This window comes from Abramis brama (assembly GCF_963993115.1).
Source record: "Abramis brama genome assembly, chromosome: 3".
NCBI classification, from domain to species: domain Eukaryota; kingdom Metazoa; phylum Chordata; class Actinopteri; order Cypriniformes; family Leuciscidae; genus Abramis; species Abramis brama.
The window spans coordinates 31,097,409-31,117,922 of NC_139965.1; the positions used below are offsets into that span (position 1 = coordinate 31,097,409).

A 20,514-nucleotide genomic window follows, 5' to 3' on the forward strand; every position below is an offset into this window, starting at 1 on the left:
TTATAAATATCTTTACTGTCAATTATGATCAGTTTATTGCACCCTTGCTTAATAAAAAAACAGTGGTCACTAGTCTTCCTGAGGCCACATATAAGTAGGCCTACCCAATCTAAAATTAACTAAATGTATTATAACAAAATTAATTTTCTGTTTTCGTTTCACATAAAATGTATCTTTCTTTTTTGTGGTCTCTCCCCTTCAGCACTTCTCCGAGCAGATGGAGGACTTCTCCAATGACCTTTTCAGCAGTTTCTTTGATGATCATCTGTTGGCGGAGAGGAACCCATTGCTTGATATGGATCTGGACCCTCCAAACCCAGACATCCAGGCAGAACACAGCTACTCTCTCAGCGGGGACTCTGCCCCTCAGAGCCCCTCCATGCCCATCAAATCAGATGATGATGCAGGTTAGCAACCAGCTTAGCATGCCCTATTCTTTCTTCTTCTTTCTAGTCCTTATTCACGCAGAAAATCAGCTCTCCATGCTAGATTATCAGGAGAAGATTTTGCAGTCTTGATAAACGACATAGTTCAAAAGATCATATATCAGCAGATTTGTTTTGTCTTTTCTCTGCATCTCTCCTCCTTATCTCCTGGAGCACCCGTGCAGCACAGGGTTCCTTGACAAAGCGCTAGCCAAGAGCTCAGTCTACCATTGGAAGCTGGGAATTCCAGGAAGACTGCCAACACTCACACTCGCTCACTCTTTCTGTCAGTTCGTCCGTCTGTCTCTCTCTCTCTCTCTCTCTTACTCACACACACGCCATGATCAGGCCAAGGAACTGTAGACATCCATAAAATAAAAAAGGATCTGGTTTCCAGCTTCAGATGGAGAATTTGGTGGGGGTGGCTCAGAGAATTGCATCATCCTGAACTTAGGTTGACTATGTGAGGAGAGTGTGTGCTCAGACTGCGGCTTCTTTCCAGTCAGGCTTTAAATCAACAGAGCTTTAAAGAAGCATAAAGGTGCTGCAGGATTTCTCAGTCCATTTAGCCAGACTTTACTGCTCTGCGCATCCAATATGAATTTGGTCTTTTTTGAACATACACTGTAAAAAAAATTACATCCCCAAGTCAAAAATTTCAAGTGACCGATAACATCTAAATTTTTCAGTTAGTCTGACGTATTATTTCTCATTGAGCCAATGTTAACAGACTATTGCAACAAGAATTTCACTTGGGCCAATTTATTTATGTTATCGGTCACTTGAAATTTTTGATTTGGGAGGGTTAGAAATTTTTTACAGTGTATTCATGCTATTGTTTCTTTCTCTCTGCCTTCTAGAACTGACAGAAAAATATGCAAACATGTTCCTTTAAGATTACAGCGGCAGAAAATGTGTCAAAAAAAAAAAAAAACTGTCAAAAATGTTGAACTTATTTAAGCCATACAGACAAATTTATATTATCCTTTTTCCAGGATAAATCGTAGTGTAATGTAAGATGTATTTAGACCAGTAATATTAATCCAGTATTAAGTACATTTTAGAGGTAAATAAGTAACAAAGATGTCCCTTTGAGGGTACCGTCCCAGTGACAAGCTGTTGTACCTGTTCCCCTATGTGTAATTTTTTTGCATGTAGGGAGTTTAGATGACCACAATGAGTTCAGGTGTTTCAGTAGTATCATGTGATATCCCCTCTGACCCATAAACCTGCCCCTATAAAGACTGTGTGCAGCTTTAGAGGGCAGTTAAAGTAAGCACTGACTGGTTCACTACTTTGTCTCCTGTTGCTCTGCAGTAACTTTAAACCCGCTAATGAGCATCGCTCTTCCGTCTCCGCCGGCCTGGAGTCGCCCCGCTATGATACCTGCTGTCCTGAGAGACATCAAAGCCTTACAGTGCCCTATGGGCAGGACCCAGTAGCGTCTGTAGAGTATAAGAAGGGACTTTGGAGATTTGCATGTAAAAATAACATGTATAAACATCTTTTGTTCATGGCAGTTCTTTGTTTGAGTATACATGACACAATAGCCCCTTTCACACATACTTGTCTTTACTGGTAAATTACCGCAAGAGATCATGTGTGAATAGGACCTTTTCAAAAATACCGGTAAATTGGTTCCGGCAATTTACCAGTAAGGGAAGTTGTAACATTACCGTTAAATTACCGGTAATGTGTTCTGTGTAAATGCGGAATGAAGATTACCGGTACTATGATCACGTACAACATCAGACTCGGAACGTGCTGACGTAAGAAGTCTGCTTTGGGCCAATCATAAAGTTCTTATGGAGATGACGTGATTACTCAGCGCTGTTTACAGTAAGCTTTTTAATAGTTTTTCTATTTAAATATGCGCTAGACGATCATCTTTGACCATTGCGCCAGGTCTCGCAGCTTTTCAACGTGTCACGCTCGAGACCCACTCTTCTTTTCCGTTCATCAGCGCTACGGCTCTGCAGTTGGATACATTTATGCGCGTCTTGTGTTTTTAAGAGCAAAAACGCATTCTGTTTGAACATCCCCTTATGCCTTTCACTCAGACGTCAACATTTTTTGTCAAATTGAACAGATAGTGAAACTAAAGCACTTCTCCTCATGCGGATGGATGAAGACAACGGCACAGCGTATTATTTTAGCTGAAATATTTGTGTAAATACTTTGTGCCTTTTTCCCCATGCTGGTGAGCCTTTTACCCCGTGTGTGCGTAAAAGGCCCACCTTGCCACCTCATACATTAATAAAAATTTAAACAAACAAGCCACTTTTATGCCACTTTTTAAACTTTTTACTTTTATTTATTTTCACACAAAATCTGTTGCCCCATCAATGTTCAATAAAAAACATTTTTTTTTTTGCAATCATACACTACAGTATGAGAGTAGTGAAAAACATGTTTTTCTTAGGGTGTGCCTTTAGCCCCGTTGTACCCTATATGCTGAACAAACTGAGCTGCTGTCGCTGGGATCTAGATCTGATAGTCTGACTCTGCTGACTTTGACTGGCATGATTTCAGTCAAATTAAAGGGTTTACATGACATTTTAAAAATATGAATTACTGCTTTACTCTGTCTGCAAAAAAAACTTTTAATGTGTATGCTAAACTTACCTGAAGTGAAGGTCCGTATCATTGCTACTGACTTTAGTTTTTGGATCTGAATATTTAAAATGTTTATATTGTGTTTTGGATGTTGAACCTTATGGTGTAGTAAGTTAACTAGTTCAACCAGCATAAGGATGATACCAGATAAGGATGAGAGGTTCCCTGTAGATGCAAGAGATGGAGATGACCCCTCTGAAAGATTTTTGAGAAAGTGTACATTTGGTCTAATCATGTTAATCCCTTATTCACAATAGAGACTCTGTGAGTGTGTTTGCTTTAGTGCACCGTGGTGAAGAACAGACTCTTATGGTCGAATCTGCCATACTGAACTGATGGTTTGGGCACTTTTACAGAGGTTCCAGAGGTTTACAGAGCTATGAAGTATAAAATTCAGCTCTCTCCACCAAACAGCAGAACTCCTAAAGAGCTTTGCTCTCCTGTCGTAATCAGACTCCTGCTGATGTCCTTCCCTAACAGAGGACTAACATGAAAAACCTGCCATCCTTCTTTTACAAGGCCGCATAATGTTTTACCGATTCTGCAGTGGAGCCTGCACACAAATGCTACCGAGGGCGATGTGATAACGAGGGCTCCCTCTAATTGCAGTGCTTTCCTCCCCTTTGAAGCATCCAGACATGTAGAGCTGTTCTCTAGCCACCCTACATGCCCCCAATATCTCACCTGCCCCCTCCCACCCCATAGGCTTTTGTGTTAACAGTATAAAGAGAAGATAATACTCATTTGCCTGTAAGGCCCTGTTTTAATTTTTTTTAAAGCACACAGATTCATTACATTGCTAAATAATGTCTTGTACACTGTGATAATTAAATTATTTATTTATTTTTTGGCTGTCCGTGGATACATTTTTTTGTTATTCTGAAAAATTAAAGCATTAAAGCAAATTAAAGCCCTCCAAATGAAGAAAATTCAAAGACAATGTGGATAATCTAAAGCACAGAATACAGTAAAAAAAAAAAAAAAAAGTTTTTTTTTTCGTATCATTATACATAAGTTTATTATCAGTGGCTCACAGTCCACAGGATTTTGCAATTTAATTTTTCCTTACTTAGGGACCGCTGTTCTTGCATTACTTCGGTGCTTTTTTATGGATGTCTTTAGCTGTTGTGTAATTTCTCTTGCCATTAGTGCCACGTCCTTTAAGACCACTCAAACTGTCAAGTTAAAACAGTGCTTTGAGAAACCAGTATTCTGTTTAATTCTGTTGCACTTCCTTTTTTTTAACTTCAGAATCTTGTGTGATCTTTGTGTCTTCTGGGGGACTTTAGTTAAGTAATGTCATTACATATGTCAACCCCCAGATCATTTCTATCATTTCAACAAAAATGTAAAGAAGCCTTTAGTTTTTAACAGACCTCATTCATCTGTTTTCTGTTTGTTTATGTTATTTCTCTCCTCAGACTCAGAAGGGATGTGGTCGTTCAGTCAGGATCTCACAGCCATTCTAGTGAAGCAGGAGCCCAGCCTGATGTCAGAGAACTGCCCTGATACAGCGCCCCCTCTGGCCAACTCCAGCACCTGCTCACACCCCCTCACTCTTGCCCCTCCGCCACAGAGGACCCACACTGGGGAAAAGGTAAGAGAGAAGGTCATTACAGCTCCCTGTTTCACACTGTAAAACACTGATTCTTCATGGTCGTCATACCATGGCTGTACCCAGCACTGAGGTCTCCAAGGTCCTGACCTCTGTATTTTTTTCTGAAGTGTATAATAATAGTCATTAAATAATTGCCTAATAATAACTGTACCTTGGTGCTGCAAATATATTGTACACGGCCAATATAACCAACTCTCTCTAATGAGCTGATCAGTTCTTGGCAATGTCAAAATCACTAAGATGGCCAATCAAATCAAAGAAGGCAGGCATTACCGTTACTTTTTACAGAATCACAAGCGTGATTTCCAGCACAACGCTTCATTTTTAATGGTCAAAGAGTGATATGATAATAAGTACCTAAAGATTTAATGTTTGACAGCTGTGTTACGATTGAATTGTTAAAAGACAGACAGTAATATACGGGGATGCAAACAACTCAACCAGAGCCGTTTTCAGCATATTATGCATAAGAATAAATGTGTGCATACTGTGAAAGATTTGGTTGAACTTGGTTACATTTTCTTGTTAGACTTTCAGTCAATTAATTCATTGTCCTCAGACCTACACTAGAACATGGTAAAATGTGTGGCTTTGACAAGTGTGTTTATAGGTTATGGTTAGGACAGTCAATAAAAAATATTTCCAAATTGATAAAAACAATATATTCTGTTTTTTTAAGCTATTTTTCTTTATTCATCTCCTACTTCATTTCTTTTATTTTTTTATTTTTGACAAGAAACCCGTAAATGTCTGTATATTGATCCAGTATTGATGTCCAGACCTGGTCTGCTCAAAATTTAAAGCGATAATTCACCGAAAAAAGACAATTCTTTTATCATTCTGTTATCATTTACCTGTTAAAATTTTGTCATTTCAAACCCAAATGCTTACATTTTTCATGGCCATGGGTTTTAATGCCATTGTTATCCAATTTTTGCCCTACAGACATCTTAAAATGCACATGTGTAAATCAGGGGAGCAAGCTCAGTTTTTGTACCTCAATATTTTGAAAACCCTGTGTACGGCTATGCTTAAAAAAGGACATTAGGTCGAAAGCTTGCGTTTTTAGTTAGGTTATTGTTACTTTTGAGTGGATATCGAACTGAGCTGATGATGGTGAACCTTGCACACACTGTGCACCAGAGGGACCATTGTGTTAGTATTACAATGAAAACCACACGCACACACATATGCATCATGTGCTCTTTTGCTCAGCTGGCAGTTTGCTCCACATCTCTGCCCAGTGAGCATGTTCGCAGTACAAGTGTGTGTGTGAGGAGTTGAACTCACTGAAGCATAGGAATCTGCTCCAGCAGCATCAGTGTTGAGTTGAGAGTAGATTAGTTCTTTGTGGCTGCTGAGGTCTCTTGGATCTGGCAGCGGACTCTCTATGAGCATGAGAGCCACGGAACTGCTCTCTTCTCCCTGACTTGACACTAACTCAGGCCAGACTTTCCGCCGGTTCCCATAAACTCTGCCCTCTCCGGGGAGCTGGTTTGCAGCAGTTGTGTGCTGCGTGAAGATACCTGTCAACAAAATAAGCAAACACACAGAATGAAGGCTTGAACAGTCTTTGCTCGCCATTAGCAACAAAGTGCTGTCAAGAAAAACTTGGCTAGATTAAATAATATTCTGGATGGATGGGGTTATATAAGCACATGTCCTTTATTTAAGAAGGGCAGCACATGGCGTAAAGCTGTTCTGACTTCCCATTGAGTTCAGCTGCACTGTCAGTGCAGATGTACTGGAGAGCGTCCTCATGGAGACAGTGAGAGCGTGTGCCACAGGAAGAGCAGCTCTCACCAGATAAACAAAAAACATATATAACATGGCATTAAGAAACAGCGCACCATAATAACTAGAATTCATGAACATAATCCTCAGGCACTGCATTGGAACCTTTTTGAGGCCACCTTGGAATGTTGAAGTAATCCAAGTTCTTGGTCCAACTAAAACAGAATATGACCTGATTTTGCTGTAGTTTAATTTTAATAAAGCTTGACTAGAAGAGGAGGAAGGTACATTTTATTAGCTATTTGAAATATGTTTGCATAGGCTCTTATGAGTGAGTCATTGAATCATTGACTCCACTGATTCATTTAAGAACACTGATACATTAAGAAATAAAACACCAGTTGCTCGGTGAGGAAACGATTATTTTTGCTTTGGCTTTGTCTGTATCTATTTTTGTTGGCAGAGCAGATAAGTAAATGCCGATATTGTGTCTAAAATGTACGTTTCTATTAATTGCATATCATTAGCACTCGTGCTCATGGGATTCTGTGTTGTAATGTGCAGTGTCTGAATACACATAAGGATACATTCATAAAATAGAAACCCCAGACAGGACAGTAAAGTGTCACTGCTTCCAGCATTACAAGTTGTAATATGGACTGACAACTTTCTTGCCAATAGCCGATTTTTTAGCCGATTTTATTACATTTTACAGTAGATATATTCAAATATTTTTGTACTAAGGCCTTTACCAGTTCAAGTTTTTGGGAATACCACCCACTGACCCAGAAAGTAATGAGAGGGGGGCGTGAAGAGAAGCGAGGGGTACAGCAGCCCCTCTGATCTGAGGCTCATGTCACCTCTCTTTGTGCATGATGGTTGGTCGTTGGCCAGACTGTGTGTGGTTTGCAGGCGGGTAGCCTTTGCTCTGTGAGTGTAAACAGTTTGAGTCTGCCTTCAGCTGTGTTTACTGTTTCAGACATCCAGCATGGAGCACATTTAGTCCAGTACCTTAACAGTTCAGTACCATCAAATATCATCAAATACTACAGACCCCTGCAGCCTGATATCATCAGACTCTCAGATAAAGTTGAATGATGTCTTTGTACCTCATATTGCTGTAGACAGGATAGACAGGATGTTTATTTCAGAAATACGTAAGTGTATAAGCATATGTTGTGTGGTTTGATGTAGTCAATGTGAATTCCATTTTACTTCTTGAATGTGATGTACTTCTGGATGAAACAGGATACTTAAATTTATCAGCAGCAAAAGAAAGTACAGTAATTTTAAAGGAGAGCAACTACTAAGGTTGATACAATTAGTATTAAAGACAAAACATGCACAGATGAATTGTTTGAGACTAGGAATGTGCATTAAATAATGCATTACATTTAGATTCCATGTTTACATTAATGATTGTTTTTCTGTTTTCTTGTGCTGTTAGGGTTCCAAAGGCCTGAGCTCAAACTCAATTCCTGCCATCAAAGCAGAGCCCAGAGAGGTGAACCAGTTCCTCAGTGTGCCTTCAGGTGGGTGTGGATGTCTTTATGATGAAGTTGTTTGAACAAGGGAGGCTTGCTGATTTTAGCTAGTTAAGAAGCCTATTAAGGACACTAGCATACAAGCAACCTATGCTGGGGACTGTACTCTAAATAAAAGGCTAAAAAGAATGCACAGTAGACCTTTACTTTAGGTACACAACAACAAGCTAATGTACTCAACATATAGCACTTAGTTGCCACATATGGTACGGCCAGTGCAGTTCTTCCACTAACCAAATTAGCCCTCTTTTATTCTGCTCCCTCACTCTAAGGTCAGTTCAGGGTTATAAATACTCTAATGGTGTGTTTCTTTTCCAGAGGAAATGAGGCTTAGTGTGAGTGTTTCTTTATTTAACTTTTGCATGTGTTTGACAATCTCTCAGATCTCAGATGTAGCCCTTTCTGAATGGCCCATTGATGAAAACAGGGTCTGATGTAACCTCTGACGGTTGCATTTTAGACCCTGGTATTGTTTGAATACTGTGGTAAATTGTAATTATTTATTTACAATTTTTTTGTTTTTAGGTTGGTGCATGTCTGTAGTTTTATTGAGAGTTTTATTGTATGTGTGTGTGTTTGTATGTGTGTTTTACTGTGCACACAAGCATTTGCTCATGGTATAGTTTCATATATTGTCATGCACTATACACTAGCATTCAAAAGTTTGTGGTCGATAAGATTTTGATAAGATCCTCCTGTCCCCTCAGTATACCGTACGCCATTTTAGATGAAAATCTACTAATGGCAAGCAACCTGTAACACCTGCAGGCGTTGTGTGCGCGCTGTCTATCTGGCAGCATGGTGTTCTTTTATTCTGCTCCTCCAAAAACAACAGTATTAAAGCAGTGCTGTGTATATGCTGGGACATCGCCAGACAAAAACTCATGATGACTCCAACATCCACCACACTTAGAATCATTGTGCATGCATGTGCTGTGTGCGAAATGCCGAAAGGATTAGACTTTATTGGCTTTTCTTGATGACAGGTGAATGGACTGAATTTCACTTTCACACTTTGGCCTGTCGTTGCTCAAAGATTCACTGCCCATTTTAACTGACGGATTGGCACGTATGTTTAGCGTGAGTCACGGGTGTTTCAGGTGCTTCAAGACTATCTCTGTGTCCCAAACAGATGAACATCTGCGTTTGCCACCCACTCCTCCCAGCAGCCATGGCAGCGATAGCGATGGATCCCAGAGCCCACATTCACTGCCACCATTAAGCCCTGGCCACCTGCAGAGCCCACATTCACTGCCTCCCTCCAGCCCTGCCCGGCTACAGGCCCGAACCTCCACAGCCATCTCCTCGTCCCCTCTCCTCACCGCCCCGCATGTGAGTCACTCGCTACACAGCACATTCATTATATACAATTCAAATTTTTATACACATACATTTTAAGCAGTGAGTGAAAACGATGACTTGTGTTGTAATGCAGAAGCTGCAAGGAACATCAGGCCCTTTGATGCTGACAGAGGAAGAGAAGAGGACTTTGATCGCTGAGGGATATCCTGTCCCCAACAAACTACCGCTCACCAAAACCGAGGAGAAAGCCCTCAAACGAGTGCGCAGGAAAATAAAAAATAAGGTATTACTTATGATCACGTACTATTAATATTGAATCAATTTAGTTTCCTATTATATGATATAAATATATGCTAAAGTAGGTGCATTTTTTTGTCTTAGATCTCTGCACAGGAAAGCCGCAGGAAGAAGAAGGAATACGTTGAGTGTTTGGAGAAAAAGTAATTCCACTTTATTATCTCTCCCTCTTATTGCTTTGTTCTCTACCTCTTCCATTCCCTCTCCCTTTCTGACTGCTCTCCTTTTCTTCCCCTTTTGCATTGTTTGTCTAGCACTAGCATCCACTCTCTCTGTGCCTTCATCCTTCTTTCTCTTTGTTGACCTCCTCTCCTTTAATCCTCTCTTCTCTCTCACCCCAGCACACCCTCTCCCCGCAAAATACTCTATTTCTTGCTTGCTGTTTTATGGCTTTTGTTGTGTGAATGCGGCCAATGGCTACAGTCCATGCACTCATTGGGGTGTGTGTACGTTTGCATGAGTCATTTTCCCTTTTCTGCTGCTGTTAGGCTCTCAGGGTTTGGATAATGTGCTGGAGAGACTGGACTCACAGTGGACACATACACTGTTTTTTTCCACCATGCTCCCGTCAGTCATGCTGACAGGATTATGTATGGCCAAACATATGGAAACGATTTTTTTATGTGTCAATCTGTCATTGTGAACACTTTTTCTCCTCCTCAGAGTGGAGAACTACACTTCAGAGAACAATGAACTTTGGAAAAAAGTTGAGACGCTGGAGAATGCCAACAGGTGAGATACCATATGTGTGCTTGTGTTTAATCACAGTGAATAATTTATAGGTGAATTTTAATCAATTTAATTGTAACCGTATTTGCGGTAAGGGTACGCAGCAGCTTCTTTGCAGTCAGCAGCTGTTGTTAAGTCAGTCCAGATGCACGCAGGTCTTAACCTCCCCTTCCGATCATATAGAGCAGCACCTTTTCATTCTCTACTGGGTGGCCTAGTTAGAACATAGGCGCTGTCGACAGGGTGCTTCATGGGGGATTGGGTGTTATCAAAGTCAGCTTTTTTGTGGATTAACTGTAAAACCTTATTGAAGACACCAGCTCTTAAAGGGGTAGTTCAGCCATCAGTCATCATTTACTCACCCTTATGTTGTTCCAAACCTGTATGACTTAGTTTCTTCTTTAGAACACACACATACATACATACATACATACATATATATATATATATATATATGTATGGGGTATAAACATTAGCAAACCTATATGGTTTAGTTTCTTGTATAGAACACAAATGAAGATATTTTAAAGAATGAGGTTTTGTTCATATAATAAAAGTCAAAATGCTTGAGCATTTTAGGTTTGCTAATGTTTAGAATTGTAATTTTTGTGTGAACTATCCCTTTAATAAAAATATGCAAGAAAGTATCATGGTTTGTTTAACATGTTTTGAACTACATTTGAGTATCATGTCAATACCATGGTAAATTAATACTGTAACCACAGTAAAGCATCATGTGCTGTAGGATTTTTCTCTTTATGTCAGGATTTTGTAGGCTGGTTTGTTATTTAAGCCTAGGGTTAGTCTTTAAAGAAACGAATACTTTTATTCAGCAAGGATAAGTTACAAAATATTTCTATTTCAAATAAATGCTGTTCACTTGAACGTTTTCAACATTGATAATAATATTAAATGTTTCTTAAGCACCAAATCAGCATATTAGATGAAGACTAAAGAATTATAATTTAAAAAAAACTCAGCTTTGCCAACACAGAAATATATTTTTTAAATATATAATTTTTTTTAAATGTAAATGTAAATAATATTTCACAGTCTTTCTCTTTTTACTGTGTTTTTGATCAAATAAATCCAGCCTTGGTGAGCATAAGAGACTTCTATCAAAAATATTTTTAAAAATCTTACCGACCCCAATCTTGTGAAAGGTGTATAGTAAGTGTATAGTAATGCTTTTTAACGAGGATTGGCTCAGGCCCCTTATTAACAACACACTTAAAGTAGCACACAGCTTGGTGCCGGCCTGCCCCTCATTACAGGATAAAGAGACTGTGTGTGTTGGCTCTCTGCCGATTCTTATTAGGATAGAGCCTTCTGAGCTATCTAAGAGAATTCAAAGAGACAGCAGGGGGGAGTTTGTGTTTGTGTGTTAGTGGGTGGGTTGTATATTAATCTGAAGAAAACCACTGTTTATATGACCAACTTGAGATGATTATTGCTTGGTTAGTAGGGCGGTCTGAGGCCCTCTTACAACTGATAACATACTGTGTTAAGCTAGACTAGTCTACAGCACTCATGACAGATTCTGTATTGTATGTATCTGTGAAAACTAATATTAGTTGCTTTGTGTAGCCAAGTGAAAAAGCACTTAACTCCATGTCCATGTACTGTTTTGGATGAAAGGTCCATGTACTGTTTTGGATGAAAGAGTCTGCTAAATGATGAAACACTAAAGTAGCCTTTTATTATTGTTTTTAAACATGTTGCAATGGCTCTCTCTGGTGTTGGAGGAGCTCTCTATCATGTGATGTTGCATTTTAGTTACTCCACTAGAGGGAGCTCAATGTCCTTTTGTATCATCACAGAATAATTCCTTATGAGAAAGTCTGCTGCTGAGATTACATGCACAGACACAGGTTCACAAGTTGCTTCTTATATACAGTATAATGTGAAATATTATATGTATGTATGTGTGTGTGTGTATACCTCACTACATTGCTTGTTTAACTCAGGTTAGTTATCATTTGAAATAGTTAATATACATTTTTATGTAATTTTGTATACATTTGTTATCATATAACCAGTCAAAAATGAGATTATTAAAAAGTGATTCTGATTTGAATTCTGGTTCAAACATAACACTGAAAATAGAAGGCCGAACACATTATCTCACGTAGTGTGCTCTACTTGTGTCCTGAACGTTTCTGTAATGTACTAGGTCATCCAGGTATTCTGTGCAGATGGAAAATGTGCCTATGGTGTGCATACTGCAAAAATAGTATGTGTAGTATGCCATTATATCATACAGATTCTGTGGCTATATAAGTACAGTAACTATGCAAGTTTTGGGTCACATCAGAGAGTGTGTAAGAGAGTAAAAGAGGAAGAGTAGGTTTTATTGGCCTCTGAAGAAGGAAGTAATTGAAGGGGAAATCAATTAACAGCCACTGCACGCATACAGAAGCGATGATGAGGAGTTGGAGTGCGTTTGTGTGGGAGAGATTGTGTGAGTGGTGAGGAGTTAAGTTTATGTAACACTGTGGCAAGTAAGAGCTGTATTATCCTCACACGCTCTCTGAGCTTAAGAAGATCCTGCTGTTACAAAACGGCACAGAGAAGAACACACATAGCCTGCAGACAAATATGATGCCTACACCCTGAACTGAAGACTTTACTAATCATTTTTCTTTTGTGATGTTGTTTCTGTCATCCGTAGGTCTCTACTTCAACAGCTACAAAGACTACAGGCTCTAGTGAGCGGGAAAGTGCCTCGATCCTGCAAGATCGCCTCCACGCAGACCGGAACCTGCCTCATGGTATATATGCACACATATACTGTACAAACATATGCATTTATTCCAACACACTCATATTCACACACACATTTTCTTTGTGTTTCTCTCTAACAGTCTTATTGAAATGGCCTGGTTTCACAGACAAGGCTTAGATTAAGCCAGGAGTAGGCATTAGTTAAATTAGGACATTTAAAGGTACAATATGTAAGATTTTTGTAATAAAATATCCAAAAATCACTTGCACAGTGTGATATATTTCCTGCAGTTGTGTACTTACAATATCCCAAAAGTTCCCAAAGATTTTTTATTTCAGAGAAATTCCCATTTTAAATAATGGCTCGTCCCTGTTCACTTGTCGGCTGTCAATGACGTAATATCTGCATTATCCCTGGTTTCCGCTCGTACTGCCATAGTAACCATGGCGACAGACGTGGACAACTGCGTTACGTCTAGCGGCACGCTCACGCCATTATTGTTTCGTTCAAACATTATGGACCATGGCAAGCAGACTTTGGGACAAAAGGAGAACTAAAACGAGGATCAATATCAGCGTGGCGTTTTCGAGATGCCAAGAGCTCCACGTCCGTGACACACTTCGACTTGACGAGACGCCGCTCTTGCATGTACTTTATTAGACAGGTGAGCAAATGTACATAAAACTAATCAATGTTATATAGCTCAACATGATGAAATGTTCAGTATGATCAGTATGTTATTCTAATGTTGATCTAGCTTACTGCTAGTCTCATAAAGCTAACAAACTAACACATAGAATAACATTATAACTTTCAACACACTCAGATGCAGTTTAGTGTGATAGTGTAGACCAAGCGAAACAGCGCTGCGTTACCTCACAAGTTTCATTAGTCTAATATACTGACCTGTGTGAGTAGTAATTCAGCACTTGCGGGTAAGTTAGTTCGGTAGAATAAAATGTCTTCATTCCTTTATATCCGCGGGACTCGCACGTGGCGCTGATATCTGTCTCTCATTAGCAATCGTGCCCTGCTTCATACCACAGTCATGTTAAAAACATCAATGTATTCACTCATCCATAAACATTATTAGATACTTCGGCATGAGGGCAAGTTCCATAATTCCGCTTATGCGTCATCAACCTACGCCTTTGTTATTGTAAGAGGTTAGCGACCCCTAGCGGTGAAAAAAATTACATATTGTAGCTTTAAGTAGCTTTTATAAATATGCCTGCCTTAGAAAAAAAACATAACTGGTGTGCATCTTGAGACAAAACAATGGCACTTACATATTTTAAGATATGCCAGTGAAAGTTTCTTTCAGTTAAAACTGCTCAAACCTGGGACTAGGCTTAAGCCTTGTCTGTGAAACCGGGAGCTTGTCTGTTTAGTTAAGTCCTTTGATCCTATGCATGTAAAGGCAGGTCAGCGCTTCTCTGACAGCTGTAGTGCAAGTAGATTACAGTGGGGCGGTGTGCTCACCGTGTGTGTGGTTCCTCCTCCTGGCCAGGTGGTGGCGCTGTGTTTTGTGTTGGTGCTGGGCTCATTGGCTCCCTGCCTGCCCGAGCTCTCCCTCTACTCTTCCTCCTTATCCTCATCATCCTCACACACGGTGAAGTCCTCGCCGCTGCCCTCAGGTGACCTCTACACCACCAGCCAGGGTATGTTTGATCCCTGCCCCTAATGTAAAGTCGAAATCATCAACTTTCATTGTGTACTTTGCATGATATTATTACATTTCTCTGCGTATGTGCAAAGAAGCGTTTATTTGTAGGTCATCCAGCTTTCAGACACATTTAATTATCCAGGCAGATAATAGCTGTGTGTCTTTGACAGCACTTATTTCGTTCCCCCCACAAGAGACTGAAAGAGTGTGAGTCCGTCTCTCTTATAAAGGTTATTAGTGCAGCTCCAGGGCCGACTGTGCCCATTCTCACCCTCAAATTACTGTCAGACATCCCAGAGAGTTTTAGATTGAAATCATTACTTCCCTTTGAGCAGATTTTACAATCCTCTTTCAACTTTACAACACACGCCGAGCCTCATCTCTTTCGGCTCTATCAAAGCTGTGCTTGAAAGGGGCTTCAGATGCCTCATCCATTTTCACAAGGGCCCTACAGACTCTGCCTGTGGATGATGGTGATGGGTTGCTGTAGTAACCAAAAATCATAGAAGCCTTAATGTGTATTGGTTTGCCTAGAAGAGTAGCACTCGCTAAATTTTGCTCTTTTTTCCCTTAAACACTGTCTTTGAGTCCAAGACACGCTTCTCTTCTCTCTACATATCTCATGAGAATCAAAGTAAGCAAATCATGCAAGACATGTGACATAAGTAACTCTGTTCTCTCTGTGTGTGTGTAGTCCGCTCCCGTAGCCTGCTCTTCTATGACGAGGGTGGCCCAGTGGAGGACGGCCACAGGGGCTTGCTGAGTGTGGAGAGGATGGAGGGGGTGCCGCGACACGTACAGGACCTGAAGGACAGCCACGAGCAGGATCATTCTGCTCTCGTGAGCAGGTACTTGAACCAGGCCCAACCGGAGCCTGCAAGCTACAGCAACACATCCGCGGCCCCACTCCGTCCCCCTGAACCACACTACCACTCGAGGTGAGACACACACTGACCGTACTTTTAATATAGTCAGGTTTATAAAATTTGAATACAGTCACGTTATAAAATTATTTAATATAGTTATTTTTGTGTTAAAGGCACACTATGCAAGATTTGTACCTTAATATAACAGCTTCGAAATCATTTCGATGGTAAACGAATTCGTAGTCGGGCGAATCATCCCGATAACAAAGCTGGCAAAACCAGCAATGCAGGTTTGAGAGGTGGCACCCCGACAAATCTCACGAGACTCACGACTTGCTTTACGGCACGACGTCACATACATCAACAACATATGAAGCAGCCTCTATGGAAGACACTAACACGCATTTCAAACGTGAATCATGGCAGAGTCGACGAAGAAAACGAAGAAAGTGCGGTCGGAAGAGTGCAGAGACGGTTCTGTGCGAGTGGTATTTACGACAGTAACGTTAAATACAAGTACTCCACAGCGACTCTAGGGGTCGCTATTTGAGAAAAACGGAAACTGCATAGTGTGCCTTTAAATATAAATTTTGAGTGTTAGATGACTATTGTTTAAAAGTTTGGGTCAGTAAGATTTTTATTATTTGAAAGAAATGAATACATTTGTTTAGCAAGGACATATTAAATTGATCAAAATTGACAGTAAAAACAAAATATGGTTAAAACAAAATTATATGGTTTTCTATTTATTTAACAGTCTATTCACCAAAGAATCCTAAAAAAAAAAGTGTATTACAGTTTCCATAAAAATATGAAGCAGCGCAACATTGATAATAATAAGAAATTAAATAAGAAATTTCTTGAGCAGTAAATCAGTATATTAGAATGATTTCTGAAGGATCATGTGACACTGAAGACTGGAGTAATGACGCTGATAACTCATTTGTGCCATCACATGAATAAATCACATTATATATATTCAAATAGAAAACACTTATTCTAAATTGTAATGATATTTCACAATATTACTGGTTTTGCTGTATTTTTGCTACAATAAACACAGTCTTGGTGAGCATTAAAGACTTTAAATATCTTGCCGACCTCAAACATCCCTATGAATAATTAGTAATTGTCTCTTTCTTTCTCAGAAAGCGGGATCCTGAGGGAGGAGCAGAATATTTCTAATTTCTCTGAGTGGAGCTGCCTCCGTCACCCAGGCCTCCACTAAAGTCTGATGATCCTGCACTACTCGGCCCTCGACCCTTACCGTTACAGATCCTGAGTCTCCTGACCCCCCCTAAAAAACCCAACAAGCCTCATGACCACCATCCAACCCGCCTGACATGCATTCCAATGACATTCAGCGCCAGAACTGTGAGAAGAGAAAGGTGTTCATCCATACACTGAAAGTCCCCTTTGCCAGCAAGCACTGAGTTTAAGGACTAAGAGAGAGAAGAGAGGATGTGGGCGGTTGTACATGCTGCTCTGTTTTAGATGGATGTGAGCCTGCAGCTCTAAATTCACGAAACACTTTCCACAAAGGGTGTGGGAGGGAAAGTTCATGAGTGTTTGTTTTAATTTTCCTAAAATGCCATGAGACTGTCCATTTACTACATATCCTTACACCCCAAAGAACTTCTTTTTTCTTTTTATAACTCTGTTTTTAATCTCTGAATGTTTTCCAGCAGGTGTAATCACAGGTGCCTGACATACTTTGCGGTCTCGCAAAGCTTGCTTTGACAGGATTTTCTTCCTCTGCCATCTTGGCTTGCTTTTTTTCTGCATAAGTTTAAGCTGGATTGCACTTGTTTTGCACTAGGAAAACTAATTGATTTAAGTGCCTTCACATTCTTTTTCATGTAGTCATATTTAAGATGCTCCTAACAGCATATTTTCCTCTTAAACCTCTTTTACTTTGCTTGCTTTTATTGATGCGTTTTATTCTATTTTTGTTTTCTACTTTTAAAAGGCAGAGGCTTTTGTACTGAATTTAAAATTTTATCCATAATATATTCTAGTATTGGCAGCATCCAAAAAAGAGCATATTTATTTTATGCACAAAAAAATTATGAAAGTTATTGTGTTTTTTTAAATGAAAGATGATGTAAAGTTTACATGATCTTGTTGTCATAACTGTTAAACAGTTTTTTCTGTTATCTTTATTTCTGTGTAAAGAAAGTTTTGTATATATAGAGAAAAATGAACAGGGCCGATCAAATCCTGTGCGTGTTTAACCATGTTCGATCTCTGAAGAATTCTGTACAATCCACATGAATCCATTAAAAACATTGGCCTTAATGGATACAGGGTGAAAACAAACAGTTATTGGAAAAAGAAGTGAACCTCTTTGAAAACTAATCTTATTTAAAACGGAATACTTCTTTTTAATGTTAGTCTGGACTGTCTGTATTCTGTACGTGAGTGAACTGTTTGACCACTGTAAAATTCACCAAAAATATCTGGGAGTTGATAGTGCAGTTGTGTAAATATGCTTTACAAAAGTCTTTTTGGTTTGTTATTATAGATGTCAGTGCTTAGAAACAATTTTTTTAATCATAAAATCTTTTCTTTTTGTTTTTCAGTTCTTCTTTTGTTAAATCATTTTCTTGTCCTCTGTTGCTTCAGCCACAATATTACTTTTATTGTACAGCTAGAGAAAACCACTGATAAACATGATATTTAATTGTTCAAGTTGCCTCTGATTAAATTATAGTAATGAAAGTGGCTGTCACTAAAGAATCTGTCACAGTCAAATAATTATTCTGTGGTATATGTGCCATAACACAATGAAAAACTGGGTTGGCTGCTTATGACATGGAAGAACAGTAGATAACATCTCATTATCAGCGTAAAACTGAATTCACCCTAATTTCTTATAAGTTTGGTGACAGAGCAGTTTTCATCATCTCGGTTTCAGTCTTCTCACCCATCAATAGATTCCTCTTGTCAAATAATAATATTGAACTGGAAAAACATTAAATGTGGATTTGAATGTTTCTAAGTCAATAAATGTAAACTTTATGACTTCATTGCACATACTGTTCACAGACAATTAGTCTCAAACCTGGAACTCCAGAATATCTTAGCGTTCTGGAATTGAATCTAATGCCCAGTATGACGATGGAGATTATGCTTTTAAATGTAATTGTTGCTGGTATCATCTGTATCTCTGCCCCTTTTGCCCTTTGTACATATGACTGATGATAAATGTTGGTTGTAAATATGGAGGACGTATTTTTATATTTCCGATGCATTTTGGTAATCACCATGCGGTTTGGGTTGATTAGTATCTGTGTATGGATCTGGCTCTGTATGTATCTATGCTCTGAACTTCTTGCTTTTTCTGTCGTATCTAAAGTAGAGTTAGAATGAAGCAAAATACAAAATTTGCAGATGCAACCCATTGTCTCCTGTGTTATTTTCTGTATTATACCCTCTTTATGCATACAACATTATTATTATTAATTGAATTAAAAGGTTGGTGAGGGTGAAGTGATTTTAGGGTCTGCAAAATCAACACCGGTTGTCTTAAGGCGGGCATAGGCCTACACTGTGCGATTTTCGTCCGATTTTGAGCCGAATTCTGACTCGAGTCGTGCGACTCTTTTTCGGGTCCGGCCGATTTTCAGCTTTGTCGTGCGTCGTTTTGTCGTGCAGTGTTCGTGCAGTAGGCTATACAGGGGGAAACGAGAGGCGATTCACCTCTCCCGACAGGCAATCGGATGGTCGGATGGAACTCTGACATGTCAGAAATTTTGGTCGCCTCTCGTGAGGTTATCACACTGTTGAAGCAGAGCTACGAACCGATTGCCCTAAAAAAAAAAAAAAAAAAAACTCAAGTGTTTTTCCCTCACTGCGCCTGCGCGAAAACAGCAAGAAAGAAAACGAAAAAAGGGAGATCTTTAAGTTCTGTAGCTATCAAACTAGCTTTAAATTATTGTTGATTACCTCAAGTTCATATTGCAAAATGGATGATTATACCACGTCTAAGCCACCTGCGATGTAGGCCTAGCTACCGTGCCTCTTTTATTAATTTGTAAAACAATGCTCATGTTAAACAAGCTGTTTTTGAAATAAAGCTGTTTTTAATTTTCATTGATGACTGATTAGTGCGTGTTCGGACATATTATTGACGGTTAATAATTTTAGTTATAGGCCTATAATTCATTGTAATCGACCTAAATGTTTTTATTTTTAGACAGTTTTCAATGAGGAGTAGGCTAAGCTTCTATCTAATCTTCGCAGCATGTCCGTTATGATGCGCTATGAAATTATTGCGTGGCAAATTAATTATAATAGCCTATCAATTTAATAATAAAAGTAGGCCTTCCCTAATAATAATAATAATAATAATAATAATAATAATACAATAATACTTAGGCCTATAATAATTGAATACATACATTGGAAATGTTAAATACTCTTGATATTGATAGCTGAAGCTTGTTTTGACAATATCTCTGGATATACGATATCATGGTCTATTGGCGCAACCTGGCACAGGGGTTTCTCGCGCATTTTTCACACACTAGTTTGAGCAGTCAAGTCGCAGCTCGACGTTCGGACCGTATAGTGTGAGCACATAAAACGCGAGCTTTGGCCAGGGCTGGACTGGGACAGAAAATCGGCCCTGGCATTTTGGCCCAGACTGGCCCACTACATATGATCATAAACACCACCCATCTTTGCACGCCTTTGTATATGTTTTTGTTCAACTCCTATTCATTAAAACCACTAATGCCATGTAATGAGTGAGTATAAACAAGTGAGAGTTAACAAATGAAATAAGTACAAAATTGTAATTTATTAATACAATTGAACTATACTCCACAGTGATGCATCCAAAAAACAAGCTATAAGCTGCATTGGCATAGCAATACCAGTGTTTCTCACAGGAATTTTGGTAAAACTGTGTTGGGTGGACCTCAGTCCTTCTAGGGAGGTTTGGGGGCATGGTCCCCCTAAGAAAATGTTGTGCATTTTAATGTTACA

At 39.3% G+C, this 20,514-nt stretch overlaps 1 protein-coding gene across 2 annotated transcripts in view; it reads left to right on the top strand.

Moving 5' to 3' along the window:
* The window catches only part of creb3l1 (cAMP responsive element binding protein 3-like 1), a gene marked incomplete at its 3' end in the record, with an annotated part of 31,991 nt that extends 13,070 nt beyond the window's left edge, over positions 1-18,921 (top strand). The window contains exons 2-12 of one of the 2 annotated variants that reach the window (XM_084107786.1): positions 203-407; positions 4,463-4,638; positions 7,841-7,925; positions 9,070-9,269; positions 9,373-9,522; positions 9,621-9,679; positions 10,200-10,268; positions 12,937-13,036; positions 14,501-14,651; positions 15,351-15,594; positions 16,671-18,921. In XM_084107786.1, coding sequence (XP_083963912.1) covers positions 203-407; positions 4,463-4,638; positions 7,841-7,925; positions 9,070-9,269; positions 9,373-9,522; positions 9,621-9,679; positions 10,200-10,268; positions 12,937-13,036; positions 14,501-14,651; positions 15,351-15,594; positions 16,671-16,707 — 1,476 coding nt within the window. Of the gene's footprint in view, positions 1-202; positions 408-4,462; positions 4,639-7,840; positions 7,926-9,069; positions 9,270-9,372; positions 9,523-9,620; positions 9,680-10,199; positions 10,269-12,936; positions 13,037-14,500; positions 14,652-15,350; positions 15,599-16,670 lie in introns of those variants that run through there. The other variant, XM_084107787.1, reaches the window with a different exon arrangement.
* Positions 18,922-20,514: the final 1,593 nt, after the last annotated feature.